This window comes from Garra rufa, chromosome 17 (assembly GCF_049309525.1).
Source record: "Garra rufa chromosome 17, GarRuf1.0, whole genome shotgun sequence".
In the NCBI taxonomy this organism is placed as follows: domain Eukaryota; kingdom Metazoa; phylum Chordata; class Actinopteri; order Cypriniformes; family Cyprinidae; genus Garra; species Garra rufa.
The window spans coordinates 40,770,825-40,792,771 of record NC_133377.1 but is presented as its reverse complement, the minus strand read 5'-3'; the positions used below and the strand labels follow the sequence as shown (position 1 = coordinate 40,792,771).

Sequence of the window (21,947 nt, the reverse complement as noted above, 5' to 3'; positions counted from 1 at the left end):
AACGAAAGTAACATTATCTTCTGCATCTTCAGCGGCTCAGATGTCAGGAGTTAATGACGACTGCTACGTTCATTATTACATCCAACAACAGAACACCTCAATCGCTCAATCTGAGACATTCATGACTTCCTCTGCACCTGAGTCAAACAAAGGCGATCAGAGTCGGGACTGTTTCAGCTCGATGAGGGCGGGTCTAAGGTAAGGCGCTCATGTCAATCAACTATCGAGGGAGTGGCCTCTGTCTTGTGTGCCGTCACACCGACAACAAGCTGAGAATGACCTGATTTTAAAAAGGGGATATTACTTTTAAAGATTAAAAAAATACCACGGGGTGGATTTTTATCATTGTAGGGTGGTTGTGTACAGAAACTGACAACACACGTTAATGTTCAAACAACACGTAAAAGTGAGTTTTGCATCCGATGACCTCTTTAAGAGGTCTGGTGAGATCTTGAGACCAAGATTTCAAGACCATGTTTTGGAATAAAGACGTCTTTCTGTGTGAAATCATACACTTGTGCTGTGAGCATCTGTTTATTACACAAATAAGAACTTCATAGCATGAAAACACATGGATAACATCATGATAACTTGATAAACGTTGAGTATAAATATATAGCTTTGAACTACATGAGTCCCTCCTTACGTTATGAGTGGAAAACAGAGTAAGATGAGAGAAAATCCATTGCACAAACGCCGACGGAGTGAAAAACAAGTGCTGGCGTCACACTAACCGATTTTCAGTCGTAAGCTTCATTTACATGGTCAGTCGAGTCGGTTTTAAAACAGTTGGTGAGACGCCGAGGCAAAAGACAGAAAATACGAAGTGTCTATTTACGACACGTTTAAGGAAAACATGAAGAACATCCACTCAGTGATGATGAAAAGTTCAATAGTTCTCTTCACTTCATAGCTGATGTCTGCATGACAGTTATAATACTTTACGGTTTTTCTGGGTTCGAACCAGTCTGAGATGAGCTCTTCTTAACACTGAGATGATAATAGGTTCACAATGGTTTCTTTGACGCGTCATACTGTCGTCTCAGATACGGGCCCCCCCTTTGGCCCTTGTGCTGAAGGTTTTGTTGGAGCAGGTGGTGGTTTTTGAGTTTAAACACTGTTGAGAAGCAGCACTGCTGCTGTGTTTGTGGTCACAGTGAATGGATGAGTGTCTGTGTCCTTGTTATCGTCGTCTGCGGTCTGGAGAGATAAACTGCGCAGGCTTTTCTCCAGGTGTGAGCTTTTCTGACTTCTGATGTTGGTTGAAGGTTCAGGTTTAACTTCTGCACCTTCTGCCCTTTCACCTGTTAGAAAACACAAAGAACTGATGAGAATCTGTTGATTTATTTAAACAAATGTAGGGCCTTGTGAAATCTGTTTTATTTTTTTCTCATATTCCATTTAATTTGTTCCCCAAATTGCATGTTTTATTCTGCATTCAATTTGAATGGTTTAATCACATTTGAATAATCAAAAGCATATCTAATCAACTGAATTTATATATTTTTTTATTGTTGTTGTTTTAATTTTTCTGGATTCTGTATTTCTTTATGATTAAATGGAAATGTATCATCAAAAACAGGGTTAGTCATATGAATGCATAAAGCTTTAACAATTTAATTGATTCTTTAAAACGTATTGAAATCATTACACAGCATTTCTGGCATACTGTTAATTGCCACAAAATTTTTTACTTCTACTCATCCCTCCTTCTAATGGAAATGAAAGGGAACAATTATTATATTATAATTCTATTTAAAAAATGTGTATTAGTAAATCTGTTTTACAGTTAGTGTTTGCGGTGTATTGTCATGTGAACAAAGTTGTAAAATTACATAACTTTACACAGAAAACATGAGTAGGTTTTTAAATTATAATTTAATTTAGTATTATAGTTAATATTCTGAATTAATTTTATATTTATAGTTTCTATATTTTATACTTTCCATGTTCATTTCATTTTAGTTAAAGTTTGAAGTTTTTTTTATAGTTTTTTTTTTATAGTAATAGAGTTTTTTTTTCTGGATTCCGTTTGAATGGTTTAATCAAATTTTAATAATCAAAAGCATGTCTAACAATTTTATACAAAAGTTTGTTCTGGATTCTGGATTTGTTTATGATTAAATAAATATGTGTGATAAAAAAAAACAGTAATCATATAATTGCATAATGAATTAAATTCTAATTTAATAAAATTTGGACACTATGCAATGTTTTATTTATGTTAAATTCTGAGTTGTTTGTTTATATTTTTCTGGGTTCTGGATCATCAAAAAACAGTGTGATAATCTCATAAATGCATAAAGTGTTAACAATTTAATTAATTCTGTGTTACCTAACTAAAATCAAGTAAAATTAAAGCTGCAAGCAGCGATGAACGGGCCCTCGCACACGGGCTCACCGCCGACCGGTGGCTTTAGGAACACAGCAAATGGTGGGTAGTATGCTTTTAATACAGTAAAAATAGGAGAAATATGTCAAAGTCACTTAAATGTGCCAAATTTCCTGCTTCCAGCTGGTGGCGCTATGCCTATAACTGATTATTGGCATGTAGATGTGTTCAGGCTGGCACTTTCATCAAACATATAAAGTTTGGTGCAGATTGACCTTGGTATGTTTGAGTTAGTGAAATATATGATATATCCTGCTGCCAACAGGTGGCGCTATGATAATATCTGAATATTGGCCTTTAGGTGTCTTCAGGCCAGGACTCTTACAAAACCTGTGAAGTTTGAGGCAGATCGGACATTTTATGGCTGAGTTATAACAACTTCTATGTCCATGGCGAAACATCAAACTTTGTGACGCCGCCACGGACACGCCCTTTAACGAAAACTCAAGTTCTTCGCAATTTAACATCTCTAAGACCTCTAGATCAGACTGACTGAAGATAATGTTGATATCATTAAATCTCTAGGAGGAGTTTGCTACAAGTAATTTCCTATTGCCAACAGGTGGCGCTGTGATTATAATAGAATATTGGCCTTCAGATGTGTTCAGGCCAGGACTCTTATCGAACATGTGAAGTTTGAGGCAAATCGGACATTTTATGGCTGAGTTATAACAAGTTTTATATCCATGGCGAGACCACGAAATTTGCCAGGCCGCCACGGACACACCCTTCAACGAAAACTCAAGATCTTCACAATTTAACATCGTTAAAGCCTTTTTATTAGACTGACCGATTTTGGTGTTGATCTGATTAAATCTTTTGGAGGAGTTTGTTGCAGAGTACAGCATGACACTTCCTGGTGCCAGCAGGTGGCGCTATGAGTAAAACTGAATATGGGCATGTAGATGTCATCAGGTCAGGAGTGTTATCACACATGTGAAGTTTGGGGCAGATCGGGCATTTTATGCCTGAGTTATAGCAACTTCCTTTTTCATGGCGAAGCATCGAAATTTGCCAGGCCGCCACGGACACGCCCTCCGATGAAAACTCTAGATCTTCGCAATTTAACGTCACAAAGGGCTTTAGATTAGACTCACCAAATTTGCCGTTGATCCGAATAAATCTCTAGGAGGAGTTCGTTCAAGTATGACGCCTGAAAATGGCAAAAATTACACAAATTTTGCTAAGAAAATTAAAAATAACCGACTTCCTGTTGGGTGCCAAATTTTGCTCCAAGAGGCTTTTTTGTAGGTATTGGTGAGCTACATGTGTGTACCGATTTTCGTGCATGTACGTGAATCACAACTGAAAGCGCACACCGCGGAACGTGTAAAGGTGGCGCTATCGAGCCATTTTGCCACACCCACTTCTGCAACCCATATAAGACGTAAATTTTCGCCAGGTCTGATGTGTGTGCGAAGTTTCATGAGTTTTCGGGTATGTCTAAGCCCTCAAAAATGCGATTCATTTTGGAGAAGAATAATAATAATAATAATAATAATAATAAACGAAGCAGATCCAATAGGGTCCTCACACCATCGGTGCTCGGGCCCTAATTATTTTTTGTGGAAAATCAACATTATGCCACAATTAGTCTTAATTTTGTATCAAACCCAGAATATTTCTTTAACACATGATATGAGTAAAATTAAGTTGCTAGTTGGCCCGTAACTTTATTACTCCATACAGTAATCATAGTTGAAGGTGTTTTGGCTCTCACCTCTTTCCTGTTCACAGTCGGGTGACGAGGCTCCGCTGCACTCACTACGAGGACCCAACACCGGAGACACCTGCTCAAAACCCTCCAGAGACCCCGAGCCCGGCAGCTGGAGCAGGTCAGGACTGACTGAGAGGGACGGCGAAGAGGAAGAGGAAGAGGAAGGGTATGGGCAGGAGGAAGAGAGCAGATGATATGAGGAGGAGGAGGAGGAGGTGTACGGACAGGGCAGGTCTAGAGCAGCAGATGTGGAGCTCAGGCTGCAGGTGGACTGCGTCTCAGGGTCGTCCTCTGATGGTGAGCCTTTACAGCTGTCCTCGAAACTCACTGACATCACTGTACAACAAACACAGAATGCATTTAGTAACTTTATGCTGTTAACAATTCCTGTTGAAGACAAATCAAATGTATTTATTTTAAGTCAAACCCCTTTATTTTTATAGAGTTTTAAAAAACACATGTTTCAAAGCAGCTTCACATTATTAAAGGGATGGTTCGGAGTAGAATTGACTTCATTGCTATGCACTCCGAAGCCCATGTAAATACCCCATCCGCAGTTTTTTTTTACCTTAGTCAAACATTTATGGAAATATTAGTTTTTCGAATTGCTTGTTACAGGAGTGAATGGTACATGTGATGTATCTCGTAAATTGCACCACTAAACGTGCAAGTAATCTTACCAAACTTGTACAGTAGTGTAAATAGGTTATGTACTCACAAAACGCTGCATCAGAACATTTGTAAGTCCACCATGAGTGTTTTAAAAACACGTTTTAGCCGATCCCTACTAGTCTCAAAAACTACAAATGGCGACACGTCGACGTCACTTCCCTGGTTTGAAAAAAGCACGTAAAAGTCCTCCTACAAGTTGACATGCACACAGATGTAGTAGGAGGACTTTTACGTGCTTTTTTCAAACCAGGGAAGTGACGTCGACTTGTAGTTTCTGAGACTAGTAGTTCTCGGGTAAAACGTGTTTTTAAAACACTCATGGTGGACTTACAAATGTTCTGATGCAGTGTTTTGTGAGTACATAACCTATTTACACTACTGTACAAGTTTGGTAAGATTACTTGCACGTTTAGTGGTGCAATTTACGAGATACATCACATGTACCATTCACTCCTGTAACAAGCAATTCGAAAAACTCTAATATCTCCATAAATGTTTGACCAAGGCAAAAAAAACTTCGGATGGGGTATTTAGATGGGCTTCGGAGTGCATAGCAATGAAGTCAATTCTACTCCGAACCATCCCTTTAAACAGGATTTTTTTAAAAACTTCATTATATAATTCAAATTCATCAGTTAAAAAGATTCATTTTTCTTATTTTTTTTATTTTTGTAAGTTTTATTTGTCAATATTCTTTGTTTAAAATATTAATTTTAATGTTTTATTTGTCAATGTTCTTTAAATATAAAGGAAAAACCACATTTAATTGAATTATTTTCAAACTAATACCTCCATTGCAATTTTAATTATTAAATTAAAATATGATTTAATTCAGATTACAGTAATGAAAAGGTTGAGACAAGTTCTTATTTGTCATTAAAATAATGAGTAACAGTGCAAAAATAGCTTTAATTCTCTTTAAATAAAATACTTGAAAAAAAAATACATATATAATTTTATATTATATAAATATGTTATATAAAATGTAAGTGTTATATTTAAATCATATAATATAATTTCAAATAAAATATAAATTGACTTGATAATATTTCATTTTGAATTCAAATAAATAACAGTAATTTAAAGTAAATTCATTTCAAAGTAAATTTCAAATCATTAAAATTTGAACTTTAATTCAAAGTAAAATAACAGAATCAGTGATGCAAACTTCATCAAACATTAAACTAATTCAAATTCTATTTTTTAAATTAGCTCTAAAAAGAGAGCAGTTTCATTATTCAGCTCAATTTAGATCAGTGCTGCTTCAGATTCTGTTCAATTGTGTAAAGTTCAACAATTATGAAACGAGTTCAGTTAAAAATATCAATTTTAATGTTTTATATGTCAATATTGTTTGAATGTAAATAAAAAAACAGCATTTAATTGAATTATTTTTAAACTATTTTAACAAATACTGTAATACAATGATTTTTATACTTAAGTCAGCTAATAAAATTCAATATAACAAGTACTTCCATGACATACATTCATTACAATTTTTTTTTATTAAATTAAAAATGTATGAAATAAGTTCTTATTGGTCATGAAAATAATGAGTAACAATGCAAAAAACAATTACTTTAAAACTAGACTGAATTTTCATTAAATAAAATACTTATAAAATATAAGTATTATATTTAAATAATATAATATAATTTAAAATAAAATTGATTTTGGGACAAATGTAGTTTGAGCTGATAATATTTCACCTTAAATTCAAATAAATAACAGTAATTTCAAATCATTAAAATTTGAACCTTATTTGAAAGTAAAGTAACAGAATCAGTGATGCAAACTTCATCAAATATAAAGTAGATTAATTATTTAGCTCAAGTCAGATCAGTGTTTGCTCAGATTTTATTTAATAACTGTTTAAAGTTCAATTGGTTATAAAAACAAGATTTCATAACAATACTGAATATGATTTGGCACATAGAGCGGCCCTGAAATGTAACGAAAACATTTCCTATTTGTAAATATGAGTTTGTAAAGGTCAATTTTTGGAAATTGAGATTTATACATCATCTGAAAGCTGAATAAATAAGCTTTCTATTTGTTAGGATAGGACAATATTTGACCGAGATACAACTATTTGAAAATCTGCAATCTGAGGATGTAAAAAAAATAATCAAAATATTGAGAAAATCGCCTTTAAAGTTGTCCAAATGAAATACTTAGCCATGCATATTACTAATCAAAAATTAAGTTTTGATATATTTACGGTAGGAAATTTACAAAATATCTTCATGGAACATGACCTTTACTTAATACCCTAAAAAATAGAAAAATGTGATTATACAATAATATTGACCCATACAATGTATTTTTGGCTATTGCTACAAATATACCCGTGTTACTTAAAACTGGTTTTGTGGTCCAGGGTCACATATATTTTTTATCTGATGAATTAAATTCATAAATTCATAATCATTTTTTGTTCCACTGTATTAGCTCAAAGCTTGTTTACGGCCGTCTCTCTGATCTAAAGCAGGCAGAGCTGAAGCTAAACCAAACTGAGAGACGTTCACGCTGAATTACAATCAAATCTGTCTTGGCATTAATGTGTGATCTCACTTACTCGAAATGCCGTCAGACTCCATTTTGAAGTTGGCAATGTCATCGCTGGCGCTCCCGTCATCTTCAGCGCCCACCCCTCGGCCCCGGGGCCCCATGGCAGACAGGCGGCGCCGTGCGTGGATCTCGTCTGAGATGGTCTCCAGGTTGCGAAGGGCGGTTCGGTACTCGGCTTTGGCCTGGGTGAGTTTAGTCTGACGCTCATCAACTCGTCGCTTCAGTTGCTGGATAGGAGGACAAGGACAAGTGGAGAACAGGTCACACATTTTTTAAATCAAAATTGGATCAAATCTACATGTTGGTTTGTGCTTATAAAAAATATATATATTTTTGAAATTAAAAGAAAAAATTGTGCTGCTAAATGATTAATCGTGATTAATCGCATCCAGATTTTTTTTACATAATATATACTGTGTTTATTTATTATGTATATATAAATACACACACGGAACAGTATATATTTTGAAAATATTTATTTATGTGTATATATTTATATTTATATAAATGGTATTATACTGTATATAAATATTTTAATATATAAACAACATATTTTTCTTAAATATCTACATGCATATGTGTGTATTTCTAAATGCATAATAAATATACACAGTACACACATATATTATGTAAACAAAAACTTTTCTTTTGGATGCGAATAATCGCAATTAATCTATAAATGGCCATAGAATAAAAAAAAAACACATTTTGACTAAAGAATATGAAGGCTACTTTAGGACAATTCAGATTATTTGCATGACAAATTAGACAAATTTTCCCCCAAATTCTCATTATTGTAATTTGCCTGGATTTTTTATTTATTTGTTTGTTTGTTTATAATTACCATTACATGTTTACATGTAATTACTCATTTTTAATGGTGTTTCTCCTGAGATTCTTATTCGTTTTTAAATATAAAATATATTAAAACGTAAAATATTAACAAAATATTTTTAATATATTTAAATATACTTTTAAAAATGATTTGTCAAATATTATTTCAAAATAGTACACAAATTGCTCATTACAAATTGTATGTAATTGGTCTGGATTGTCTGTTTGTTTGTTTATTTATTAATTTATTAATTCCATTATTCTTAAAGGTGATTCTTATTACTGTATTGTAACGTTTTTATTTATATATATATATATATATATATATATATATATATATAAAACATTAATTTTCTCAATAATATTTCAGTGTAATTTTAGAAGTATTTCTAAAATATGAAATTATATTTACTTTTAATTGAAATATTTAAAAAAAATAATATAAAAATACTCTAATACAATGATTTATAAACATCAACATAAATTCAGTACAACAAATACTATAATGCATTAATCGTTGCAACTAAATTTAGATTCAATAAAATATTATTTTATAAAAAATCTTAATGGTTTTAAAACTGGCCTCAGATTTAATATTATTTATTTCCATGATTTTGGGATAAAACATTATTAAGATTCTTGTTAGTATATTACATACTGTATTTTTTAATAAAATATAAAATATATTAAAACGCAGTGTTAACAAAATATTTGTAATATTTTTAAATATACTTTTTGTATTGTATTTACATCTATTTGAAATATTTGTTTTTAAATAATACAAATTTACTCATTACAAATTGGATTTAATGTGTCTGGATGGTTAATGTAATTATTTATTATTTATTAATAGTGTACTATATCATTTAGTGTACTATTATGTAGTAGTATTTTTTAAACATAAAATATATTAAGATGTTAAATATTAACAAAATATTTTCAATATATTTAAATATACTTTTTAAAAATCTTTGTAAAATATTATTTTAATTATATTTACATTTAATTGAAATCTTATTTTAAAATAATACAAAAATTGCTCTTTACAAATTGAATGTGATTGGTCTGGATGGTTTGTTTGTTTATTTATTTATTAATTTAGTAATTCCATTATTCTTAAAGGTGATTCTCATTACTGTATTATGTATTGTATTTCTATAAATATATATATAAAAAAATTCTCGATAATATTTCAATTATTATTAATTTTAGAAGTATTTCTAAAATATGAAATTATATTCACTTTTAATTGAAAAAAATAAATAAAAATAATATAAAAATACTGTAATGCAATGATTCATAAACATCAACATCAATTTAGTAAAAAAAATACTATAATGCATTAATCATTGCAACTAAATTCGGATTCAATAAAATATTATTTTATAAAATATTAATGGCTTCAAAACTGGCCTTCATTTTCTTTGGATAAAATGTTATTTATTTCCTTGGTTTTGGAATGAAACATTCTCAAGATTCTCATTAGTGTATTACATACTGTATTTTCTAATCAAATATAAAATATATTAAAACATACAGTGTTAACAAAATATATTTAATAAAAAATATTTTTAAATTATATTTACATTTATTTGAAATATTATTATATTATATACAAAAATTACTCATAACAAATTGGATGTAATGTGGCTGGATGAATTTAATTATTATTATTTTTAAATAATTGTAATATTCTTAAAAGCGATTCTCATTGTATTTTCATAAAATATACAAATATATTTTGACATTTATGATTTTTATCTAATATATTTAAATATAATTAAAAAAAATCTAAAATAGTAATATCATTAATATTATTTATTTTGCATTTAATTTAAGTATTTTAAAAATAATAGTTAAAAATACCATAAGAAAATTATTTAAAAACATCAACATTTTGCACAAAAAATACTGTAATAATGCAAACAAAATTGCAATTTAACTAAATTAAAAATATTAATATTTTAAAAAACAATATTTTATTTAAGGTTTTACAACAGGCCTTTATTTTCTTCAGATAAAATATTTTTTATTTCTTTGATTTTGGCAAATATTCTTTTGTGCAAAACAAAAACTGGCATACCTCGAGCTGTAGATAATACTTCGCCTTTAATTCAAAGTACGGCCTACAGAGGGAGAGAGAGAGAAAGATTAGAGCAGGGCGAGTGTCAGAGCCGGTTTCCATAGCAACAAGAGGACCGGCACATTCCATCAGCAGAAACACATCTGGAACCCATTTGAGACGCGTCACACTGAACTACACTCCCATCCACAACCACCAACACACAGCACAGCAGAGAGCAGAGAGCAGAGGCCCGAGGTGGGGCCGACAAAACAAGACATTTTCATTCTCACACACAGCTCTGCTGAAAGATTTTTAGTCATTTCCATTAGAGCATGGAATCTGAAGGAAAAATGATTTTATTTGCAAATATTGTCATGTTTGAAATGAATTGTCATGATGCAAACCCTACAGAATCTGTCTTTGCAGAACTTGTTCCAGCAAGATTTTAAAGAAGTTCACTTCCAGAACAAAAATGTACAGATAATGTACTCACCTCCTTGTCATCCAAGATTCATGTCTTTCTTTCTTATGTTTTTGGAGGGAAAATTTTCAGGATTTCTCTCCATATAGTGGACTTCTATGGTGCCCTGATTTTGAACTTCCAAAATGTAGCTTCAATGACATTTCCAACGATCCCAGCCGAGGAAGAAGAGTCTTATCTAGCGAAACGGTCATTATTTTCTAACAAAAAAATTGACAATTTATATACTTTTTAACCTCAAATACTTGTCTTGTCTAGCTCTGTGGAAGCTCTGTGTATTCCAGTTCAAGACAGTTAGGGTATATCGAAAAACTCCTGTCTCATTTTCTCCTCCAAAATTGTCCTGCAACGCTGCAGAAGTACCGACCCAGTGTTTACAAAGTGAACGTGCAAAGAAGATCAAACAGCCTTTACAAAACAGATAAAATAGTGATGTAGGGCGATTTTGAAGTTGGAGGAGTTTTTCGACATACCCTAACTGTCTTGAACCACAGAGCTAGACAAGACGAAAATTTGAGGTTGAAAAGTACATAAATTGTAATTTTATTTTAGAAAATAACTGATCGTTTCACTAGATAAGACTCTTCTTCCTCGGCTGGGATCATTTAGAGCCCTTTGAAGCTGCATTAAAACTGCATTTTGGATTCTTTATGACTGAAGAAAGAAACCACATGAAGATCTTGGATGACAAGGGAGTAAGTAAATTATCTGTAAATATTCTCTTTCAGTTAACAGTTTTGACATCAAACAGAATGAAAAATATAATTTAAATTCAAATACACTACTGTTCAAAAGTTTGGTGTTGGTAAGATTTTTAAAAAGCATCTTGCTCACCAAGACTACATTTATTTGATCAAAAATACAGTAAAATTTGTGAATTATTTTTACAGTTTTAAATATCCACTTCTACGTAAATATATAGTAAAATGTAATTAATTTATGTGATCAAAGATGAATTTTTAGCATTATAACTCTAGTCTTCAGTGTCACATGATCCTTTAGAAATCATTCTAATATGCTGATTTGCTGCTCAAGAAACATTTCTGATTATTATCAATGTTGAAAACAGCTGTGCTGCCCAGTATTTTTGTGGAGATTGATGCATTTTATTTTTCAGGATTCTTTTAACATTATAAATGTCTTTACTGTCACTTTCAATCAATTTAATGCATCCTTACTAAATCTATAAATATTAATTTCTTTAAAAAAAATCTTACAGACCCCAAACTATTGAATGGTATATACAGTGGAAGTCAGAAGTTTACATACTTTGCAAAATCTGCAAAATGTGAATTATTTACCCAAAATAAGAGGGATCATACAAAATGCATGTTTTTTTATTTAGTACTGAACTGAATAAGATATTTCACATAAAAGATGTTTACATATAGTCCACAAGAGAAAATAATAGTTCAATTTATAAAAATGACCCTTTTCAAAAGTTTACTTATGCTTGATTCTTAAAGGTGCCATAGAATGGAAAACTGTGTTTACCTTGGCCTAGTTAAATAATAACAGTTCAGTACATGGACATGACATACCATGAGTCTCAAACACCATCGTTTCCTCCTTCTTAAATAAATCTAGTGTTTTCAAAAGACCACCAAAAAATAGGCCAATTCCAACATAACACTGACTATTATGCAATAGCCCTGGGATCGTTAATAGTTACGCCTCCAACATTTGCATCACCCAATCATCGGTAACGTCAGTACATCAGTAAGACAAGGCGAGCCACTGAAGAGACACGGTTAGCTTAATGCTAGCGCTAGCCTGTTACATTGCAGTACAAAAGATATCACTTACCACATAAACAGAGAGATGAATGCGCTGATGATGGCGAATTATTTACAGATCTTGAGAATCACTGAGGAGCAGCTCAACTTGTGTGGTAAGTAAGCACTCCCTCTGCATTATAACTTTACACGGAGCACATGCGATCACAGTAGTCACATTAAAATATCGGCGATTCAAAACGGCAGATTCAACTAACCGTATATTAAAAGCGGCTAGAGCTCCTAATTAAATATATATTTTTATCCATGTGCCAGCTATAGAGATGAGCAGCTCTGTGAAACAGCCAATCAGAGCAGAGCTCATTAATATTCATGAACGTTCCAAATAAGGCAATAACAGAGCATTTCATTCTAGGGACAAATCCTAGGTTGTAAATGGAGCTGTAAAACCATTTCTGGAGATTATTTGCCCTTTCCCATGCCATATACCTTCTATGTAGATATCAGAGAACTATTTAAAATATTCTCTCAATGCATTCTATGGCACCTTTAACACTGTGTTGTTACCTGAATGATCCACAGCTGTGTTTTTTGTTTAGTGATAGTTGTTCATGAGTCCCTTGTTTGTCCTGAACAGTTAAACTGCCTGCTGTTCTTCAGAAAAATCCTTCAGGTCCCATTAATGTTTTGGTCTTTCAGCATTTTTGCATATTTGAACTCTTCCCAACAATGATTGTATGATTTTGAGACAACTAAGGGACTCACATGCAACTATTACAGAAGGTTCAAACACTCACTGATGCTTCAGAAGGAAAAACAATGCTTTAAGAGCCAGAATGAAGATGTGATTAAAGATTCAAATACACAAAAATGCTGAAAAACCAAAGAATCTGTAGGACCTGAAGGATTTTTCTGAAGAACAGCAGGCAGTTTAACTGTTCAGGACAAACAAGGGACTCATGAACAACTATCACTAAACAAAAAACACAGCTGTGGATCATTCAGGTAACAACAACAGTATTAAGAATCAAGAGTATGTAAACTTTTGAACAGGGTCATTTTTATAAATTCAGTGATTTATTATCTCTTGTGGTTTATGCGAAATGTCTTATTCAGTTCAGTATTAAAAAAACAATAACATGGATTTTGTATGATCTCTTATTGTGGTAAAAAAAAAAAATACATTTTGTAGATTCTGCATGGTGTAACAAAAACATTGACCAGGGTTTCTGCAGATATGAACAAGTGAAATTTAAGACTTTTTAAGACCTTTTTAATACCACCTTATATGAGATTTAAGACCGAAACCTGTAATGGAAATAGATATTATATTACATGCATATATGTAATATTTAATGTGTTTAATGTAAAAAGTAAACGCAATTTCACGGCTGTCATAAATTAAATTTATTACTACGATATACAGTGAACTTTTCATATCAGCAGATACTATTCCACACAAAATATCCCCATAAAAGTACCACTAGAAATATCTGATGTAAAAAAAAAAATTAGCTTTTACATCGTAAATCTGCATATTTGATTTACCTTTATAAATGCCTTTTTTTTTAACTTTTGAAATGTATGCATTACCTTTGAAATTTATTTTATGAATTTATCAATAAATTCTAAATGGCTGTTAGCAGTGAGATTACATAATTTACACTGCAAAATTAAAAGTGAGATTAATGTTTTAAATACATTTATTGATTTATAAATATATACATTAGAAATGTTGGGTGTGGAGGCATACTTTTAAACACACTAAACTACCAGCAGGTGGCGGTAAGTCACTTCATGAGCGAGTTATTTCAACTGTTTCGAGCAAAACGCTGAATCATAGCAGAACGTTGCTAGGAGAATGCTTCTGCTAATGTTGCATATTGTCTAATAAGTAAGTAACTACTTGACTAACTACTTTTTTATTGAGCTAAAATTAATGTAACATTTGTAATTGTGAGAATTTTTAGCAAAAAGCTCACTTGGTATATTACTGAACAGTGTCATGTTATAAATAAACTTTACATTTTAAATGTTTACCTCAGTGTGTTTCTTTAGAGTGCTGTTACATTCATTTGTTTTAAAGTATGTCACAAATAGACCAGAAATACACTATCCATTATCAATTTCTGTTTACGTTTAATGTATTAAAATATGAATCTTTATTGCCTTTGGATGCTTCACTAGTTGTTTTTGTCACTTCAGTTTTAATCAGGCGGTTTGTTCGGTCGGGCAAGTAAAAAAAAAAAACATTTTAAAAGTATCTCAAATGCTGGCGGTCAGCTAGCTCGACCTAACTTATATATCTTATTATTATTGATAACATTATATACAGAAAAAGGTAGTTTGACCTGTATTCTGCTACTGCGATTCTGAAGACGCAGTAACTTCCACAGAGGGAGAAAAAAATCTAGTTGTTAGCAACTGGCCTTAGCCAAGCCCTATATTCAGTTTTTTTCAAGCTAAGTATCGCTAAACTTGCACTTCCCCATAGCTAAAAAGTTAAATCCATTTTACTTCTGCGGTACAATCCGAGAGAGACTCGCGCCAATAACAGAAAGCTGATTGGCTATTGCATGCTGGTCTCATTTGTAGTTTAAATACAGCAAATTATATTTGGAATAGTGAAATAAAGAACTACAACACCACGGAAACAACAAAAAGAGAATTTAAATGAGCATTAGAGGTAGCGTTACATGGACATCGGAAAAATAAGACCTGTGTAAAATTATTTAAGACCTAGAACAGCGAATTTAAGACTTTTTAAGGCCTAAAATTTTGATTTTTAAATTTTAGACTTTTTAAGACCCCGCGGAAACCCTGATTGACTTATGTCGTCTGACCTGGACTTGTTGATAGTGCGTTTGAGTTTCTTCTCTAGTTGTCTCATGTGGCTGATAGCGGCGTTATATTTGGCCGCTGTTTCTCTGTGCTCGATTTCACTGCGTGTCCTGCTTTGCTCCGCCTCCATCACCTGGAACAGCCAATCAGAGCAATTCAGACAAGATTAACTACAAAGCATAGAACACAACAGCATACTGGTCTATAGCTAAATGACTGTGTGGCTTCATGGCCTTGTTTCTTTTCAGTTGTCTTGTCTCTCTCACCCTCTGGGTGGCGTGGTTGAGCATCTCCTGCCAGGCCGAGTCAAACTGCCGGCTGTCCTCCTCTAGCAAACGCTCCTCAGCCAGCGCAATGGTTTCCTTTGCGGCCCGGAGGATCTCGATGGCTCGCTGATACTCCTGCGTGGCTCTCTGAGCTTCAACCTGAGCCTGAAAGAGAAAACAAAAGAGATTGAGGATGCTTTCCAAACTTTTGAAAGTGGTACGACTCACAATGCAATCTGGTGTAATTTGCAGATTAATATATGATGCATGTCTCTCAGCAGAAACTGCCTTCAGCGAGCTGCTCATATTCTTCATATGTATGTAGAGTATGCATCGCTGTCAGTTGCAAGCGAGCACATGTTAGGATGTTACATAAGCGATGATGAAGCTTCCTTAGTGTTACCAGGATACAGTAGTAAACAGCCACTGTCAATAATCACTCATTCGCTCATAATAATGACGCAAATTTACCACATAAAAGTGCCATCTACTGTAATGTGAGACATTCTGCTGGGAAGTTTCTACTTATGAAGAAAGAATTAGTGTGATTAAAGTGACTTTATATTTCTCAGGTTGTTGACTAAGATTGGTAACTTTTTAAAATGAATACTAAAAACATAAAAATATTACTTAAAAAATTTACTGAAATAAAATAACATAACTTGTTTTATTTCAGCTAGTTGCCAAGGCATAATTTCTTTACTATGGAAGCCTGTTTCTGCCACTGAATAAAAGACAAAAAGTTATTGCAACTTGTTATCTTACAATTCTGACTTTATTTCTCAGATTTGTGAGATATAAACTTACAATTGTGAGTTATAAAGTCAGAATTGCACGATATAAACATGGAAACTGCAGGAAAAGAGTCAGAATTGTGAGATAAAAAGTCAGAATTGCAAGTTATAAAGTCAGAATTGCAAGATATAAAATCTCAATTCTGAAAAATTAAGTGATATAAACTCACAATTGTGAGTTAAGTCAGAATTGTGAGATATAAACTTGCAATTCTCTGAAGTCTTTTTTTCTCCCCAGAAGTGGACTTTCTAACTCGCAATTGCAAGTTTATATCTCACAATTCTGAGAACAAAGTCAGATACAAACTCAAAATTGCGAGAAAAAAGTCAGTATTGTGAGATACAAACTCACAATTGCAAGAAAAAAAAAGTTTATTTCTTGCAATTATGAGTTTATATTCTGCAATTCTGACTTTTTATCTAGCAATTCTGACTTTATAACTCGAAATTGGGAGTTTATATCTCACAGTTCTTAGAAAAAAGTCAGAATTGCGAGATATAAACTCACAATTCCAAGAAAAAAAAGTCTGAATTGGGAGATAAGTCGCAATTACCTTTTTTATTTTTTATTCAGTGGTGGAAACGGGCTTCCATACTTTAGTACTAAAACTAAAATAAAAATGAATAAGAACTATATAGACATGTTTTAAAAAAACAAAAACACTAATAAAAATTCCAAAAACACACCTCAAAATTATTTACAAAAATTAGTAAAATACAAAATTTTTGAAAAAAAAAAAAAAAAAAACTCAAAATATTAATAAAATCTATAAGAGTGATACCAAATTCTGTAACAAATGTTAGATTTTTGTTAATTCTGTTTTCCCTCAATGATTACAACATTATTAGTGATGCTGATGCAGCAACTGAAAATAAAATTTTAAAATATATAAAAAACTAAAACATATATTAAAAAAAATTTAAAAAATAGAAAATACAAAAATTTAAATAAATTCAAAATACAGTATTAATGACGCAAATGTACGACATAAAGGTGCCATGTAATACAATGTGAGAAATTCTGCTGGGAAGATTCTACTTATGAAGAAAGAATTACAGTGGGATTTGAGTGACTGTATATTTCTCAGCTTTTTGACTAAAATGGGTAATGTTTTAAAATGAAAACTAAAAACATAAAAAAAAATATTACTTGATATAAAATAAAAACTACAATTAAATAACATAAAAAGTCAACTTGTTTTATTTCAGAACTATATAAACATAAAAAATCTAAATTATACAAAATAATCATAAAAATAAAAACAGATCACAAAATATCAACTAACACCTAATAACAACTAACAATGAATTCTAAGTATTAAAAAACTATAACAAACATATTAAATTGTGTAACAAATGTATTGCTCATTGATAGTCAGACCAACTAACAGTAACTAATTGGACCTTACTTATTTTTCTCTTAACATGAAACATTATTAGTGACATTTCCATTACTTAAAATAAGTATAAAATTAAATAAAATATAAAAAAACACCTTAACTTATTGAAAAGCTAAATAATAGAATAGTTCAGCCATGAAATTTACGCTCTAATTGGTTCATTCAAATCAAACGTTCTCAGCCAATCAGGTTCTCCTAATCATTCTTGCGTGTCAATATAAACCGGACGTATTCTAAGTATGCCACATCTGTGTACTATGCGTATCCTCTAAATGGATGACAGTGATGTCACATTCCTCAGTCTCGTCTGAGACTGAAATGACATTAAATCCCTGTGATTCCCATCAGTGCTGACAGATTAGCCAGATTAACATTAGCCGCTCAGCTTTAATTGGTCATGTGACTGCCACGGTCTCTGTCTCGCTGAGCTTCTCATTTAGAGACAACCCCTTTTACATAATTCATATCTATATTCTATCAAGGCATTCATAAAGAAACACTGTAAAAAAATAAATCCGTAAAATTTACGGTAAAAAACTGGCAGCTGTGGTTGCCAGAATTTTACCGTGAAAAATACGGTAGCAATGTTTTACATTTTAAGGTTTTCACTTAAATTTACAGGTAAATACCGTAATTTCATACTAAAAACCGTAACTCATATAATGGTAATGTACCAACTTTTTTGAAGTACTGAAATCTGTTTTGTACCTTTGTAATACAAAATGATAACCACCAAAAGCAGGTGGTGACGACAACATCACATGATGAACCAAAGCCCATCGCACGGAGGTTTTAAATAATAACATATATAGAAGATGCACAGTGTCATTCACATAAACACTAAACACCATCATGGTAATAATGCAAAAAACATTAATTTAACAACATTAGATGTAACATACAACCCTAATGTAAAAAACTGCCAAGAAAAAACCTAAGATGAAAAAGTTATTTCAACAAAAAAAAAAAAACATCAAATAAAAAAATGAAGTACAGGGAATTCTGGGAATGTCAATTTACGGTTATTCACTGTAAATTCTTTTTCACTTCCAAAAACGGTATACTACCGTAAAAATTAAATGCAATGTCCAACACAGTTTTTCACCGTATGTAGAAGGGGAACTTACCGTTAACCATCTCACAGGTTTTTACCGTAGCATTTTTACAGTTTTTAACCGTTAAATTCACTGTCCTTTTTTACAGTGAAGCCTGGACAGGAAGCTTTCAAAAAGCTCAATTTGACTCCATTGCATCACTCACAAGATGAGTTACTTCTTATTTTTATACTTTAACCCACAAACTCAGCAACCTTCAGATTTTGAAGAAATGTTTAACGGTCAATGCAAGTTAATCACAGATGAGTTTAGTTTAAACAAAACAGTTTAAACTCAGATTAAACTCAAACCAAACAAAAACTGTGTTTATAGTAAAGAACCTAAAATATTATTTAAAAGCACGATGTGCTTTTCTTTAGCGCTTGTAAATCTCTAAATTCTGTTGCATGTGTTTTATTAATGTATTATTTGAGCTGTGAAGTTGTCAGAATTGTAATTTTTTTGCATTTATAAGTATGCATTACTGTGTGTCCAATACAAATATCTAAACTATCCTCAATCAAAATACATTAACTTGAGAAGGAGAAATGCATTTTAAGTAAAAAAAAAAAATTAAAAAAAATCTGCCAGTAGAGTCAGAAAAACAATCTAGATTTTACTTAAGTTTATTTTTTGAACCCATTTGCAAATATTTTACTTAAGCATAATTCTGATATATATTTCAGAAAACAAAACTTTTTTTTTTTATAGTTTTGTACATATTTGCATTGGAAAACAAGGCAAAAAATATTAAACTGTTTTTTTTTTTTTTGCCATTGCAGGTAATTTCTTCTATCTTTGCTTATACCATGCAAAAGTTTACCCACTTTACTGTCATGACATGAGATTGAAAACTTGGCTTAAACTTAGCTAATACACACATAATGTCTTTATTGCTTGCTTGCTTGCTTTCTGTATCTGTCATAGTCCATCAGAAATCACAGTGGAGTCAGTAACTTTGTCAGTGCTGTCTAAATGTCACCGTGTTTCTGTTTGGCACAGATGAATACATTTCTGTCCTGATTATGTATACACAGACCTCATCTGAAGTGCACAGGTGGAGAGAAGTGTTGAGAAAGATGTAGTGCACTTCTGCAGACGGATGACTCACACACAGACGTCACGCCGCACCGCTGAGATGAAGGGCACACTTGGTTTCCTCGAGTTCATGAGCGCATTAGGTAATGTGTCACGGCAAACGTGTCCACAACTGACCTTTCTAAGCATTGTTCAGATCTGACCATTCAAGATGATTAAACAATGCATGCACTGCAGTAAACAAAAGCTGCATTTAGCCCACTGCGAACGGTATGCCTGCGTGGGCACAACACTGAACTCTGAATCAACACTAGTAATAGACTCAGACATTAGCCAGGCTCATATTTGCATTTCTGATTTGTTTTAATAAACTGTATTATATTTGTGTGCAACCTTTCAAAAGTTTGGAATCTGTACGATTTTTTTAATGTTTGAAAGAAGTTGAAATTGAAAGAAGTCTCTTCTGCTCACCAACACTCTTAAAAATAAAGGTGCTTTGTAATGCCATAGAAGAACATTTTGTGTTTAAATGGTTCCATTAAGAACCTTTAACATCTGAAGAACCTTTCTGTTTCACAAAATGTTCTTTGTGGCAAAAGAAGGTTCTTCAGATTATAAAAAGGTAAGAAAGAGATGGTTCTTTAAAGAACCTTTGACTGAATGGTTCTTTGTGGAAACAAAAATGGTACTTCTATGGCATTGCTGTGACAAACCTTTTAAAGCACCTTTATTTTGAAGAGTGAAGGCTGCATTTATTTGATTACAAATAAAGTAAAATCAGTAATATTATGAAATATTATTGTAATTTAAAGTAACTGTTTTCCATGTGAATATATTTAAAAATGTTATTTATTTCTGTGATTTCTGCATCATTATTCCAGTCTTCAGTGTCACATGATCCTTCAGAAGTCATTCTAATATGACGACTTGCTGCTCAAGAAACATTTCTGATTATTATCAGTGGTGAAAACAGTTGTGCTGCACAATATTCTTTGTGGAAACTGTGATACATCTTAATTTTTTTTAGGAATCTCTGATGAATAGAATATGCAAAAGTGCAACATTTATTTGAAATAGAAATCTTTTGTTACATTATAAATGTCTTTACTGTCACTTTTGAGCAATTTAATGCATCCTTTCTGAATGAAGGTATCAATTTCTTTCAAAAACAAAAATCTTACTGACATTTTTGAAGTGTAGTGTACATTATTATATTCTTTATATCAGCCATTGTAAAAACTAGGGATGCACCGAAATGAAAATTGTCTGAAGCTGAACAAAATTAAATACTAGGCCTAAAAAATGTTTTGTGTTTTTTTTCTCCCATGTATTTTGCCATTTTTTTCACCATTGCATAAATTAAATAGCCAAAATGTGCTTTTTACAGTTATGTCTTGCTTAAAAAAAAAAAAAAAAAAAAATCCAAAACAACTATTTAAAAATATTTACTTAACACTGAACATTTTTAACATTCTAGTACACATTATAGGCCACCAACAAAGCACAATTTAACTTTAAATTAATAAGTTAGTAAAATAATATTCTTTGGAAATTTTTAAAAAAAAAACCTTCCTGAAGGGAAGTGTGTTTTATTAATGTCCAAATAAATGCAGCCTAGCTGAGTAAAGGAGATGGTTATCATTATTTTTACTTCCTTATTTTATTTTACAGAACAACCGTAAAATTACAATACTAACGTTTATGAATGTTGACTTTTATTTTGGTGGAAACCCACAAGAAGACCTCAGTACTCTTTTTTGCTGACAGCAGCAGATTTATGAATGATTCTCATCACACAGATTTTCTTGGTGCTTTGGACTTTGAACCCTGGCTAAGGAGCTCGTGCAGCGCTGTCTGAATAAATACAATTGGTGCATGTATTAGACAACATAACGTTCTGTAGTTTATTTACTAATGGTTTAAGGCCATTCTTGATTTCAGTCACCATACAGTAACCAGCAACAACCAGCCCTTTCTCTTCTCATAAAAGACATGCGATACGGTTCTAAACAGTCTCTCGCTGTCGGTGCTTGTAATGATTTTTGC

General features: G+C 32.0%; 1 protein-coding gene across 1 annotated transcript in view; it reads right to left on the bottom strand.

The window, feature by feature from the left end:
• Window positions 1-510: 510 nt before the first annotated feature.
• sh3bp5a (SH3-domain binding protein 5a (BTK-associated)) overlaps window positions 511-21,947 on the bottom strand; it is a 40,778-nt gene continuing 19,341 nt past the window's right edge. The window contains exons 4-9 of the mRNA XM_073822371.1: window positions 15,576-15,740; window positions 15,312-15,442; window positions 10,270-10,312; window positions 7,360-7,579; window positions 4,113-4,445; window positions 511-1,304 (exon numbers count right to left, since the gene is read on the bottom strand). Of these exons, the coding sequence (XP_073678472.1) occupies window positions 1,111-1,304; window positions 4,113-4,445; window positions 7,360-7,579; window positions 10,270-10,312; window positions 15,312-15,442; window positions 15,576-15,740 (1,086 nt within the window). The 3' untranslated portion in view covers window positions 511-1,110. The remainder of the gene's footprint in view (window positions 1,305-4,112; window positions 4,446-7,359; window positions 7,580-10,269; window positions 10,313-15,311; window positions 15,443-15,575; window positions 15,741-21,947) is intronic.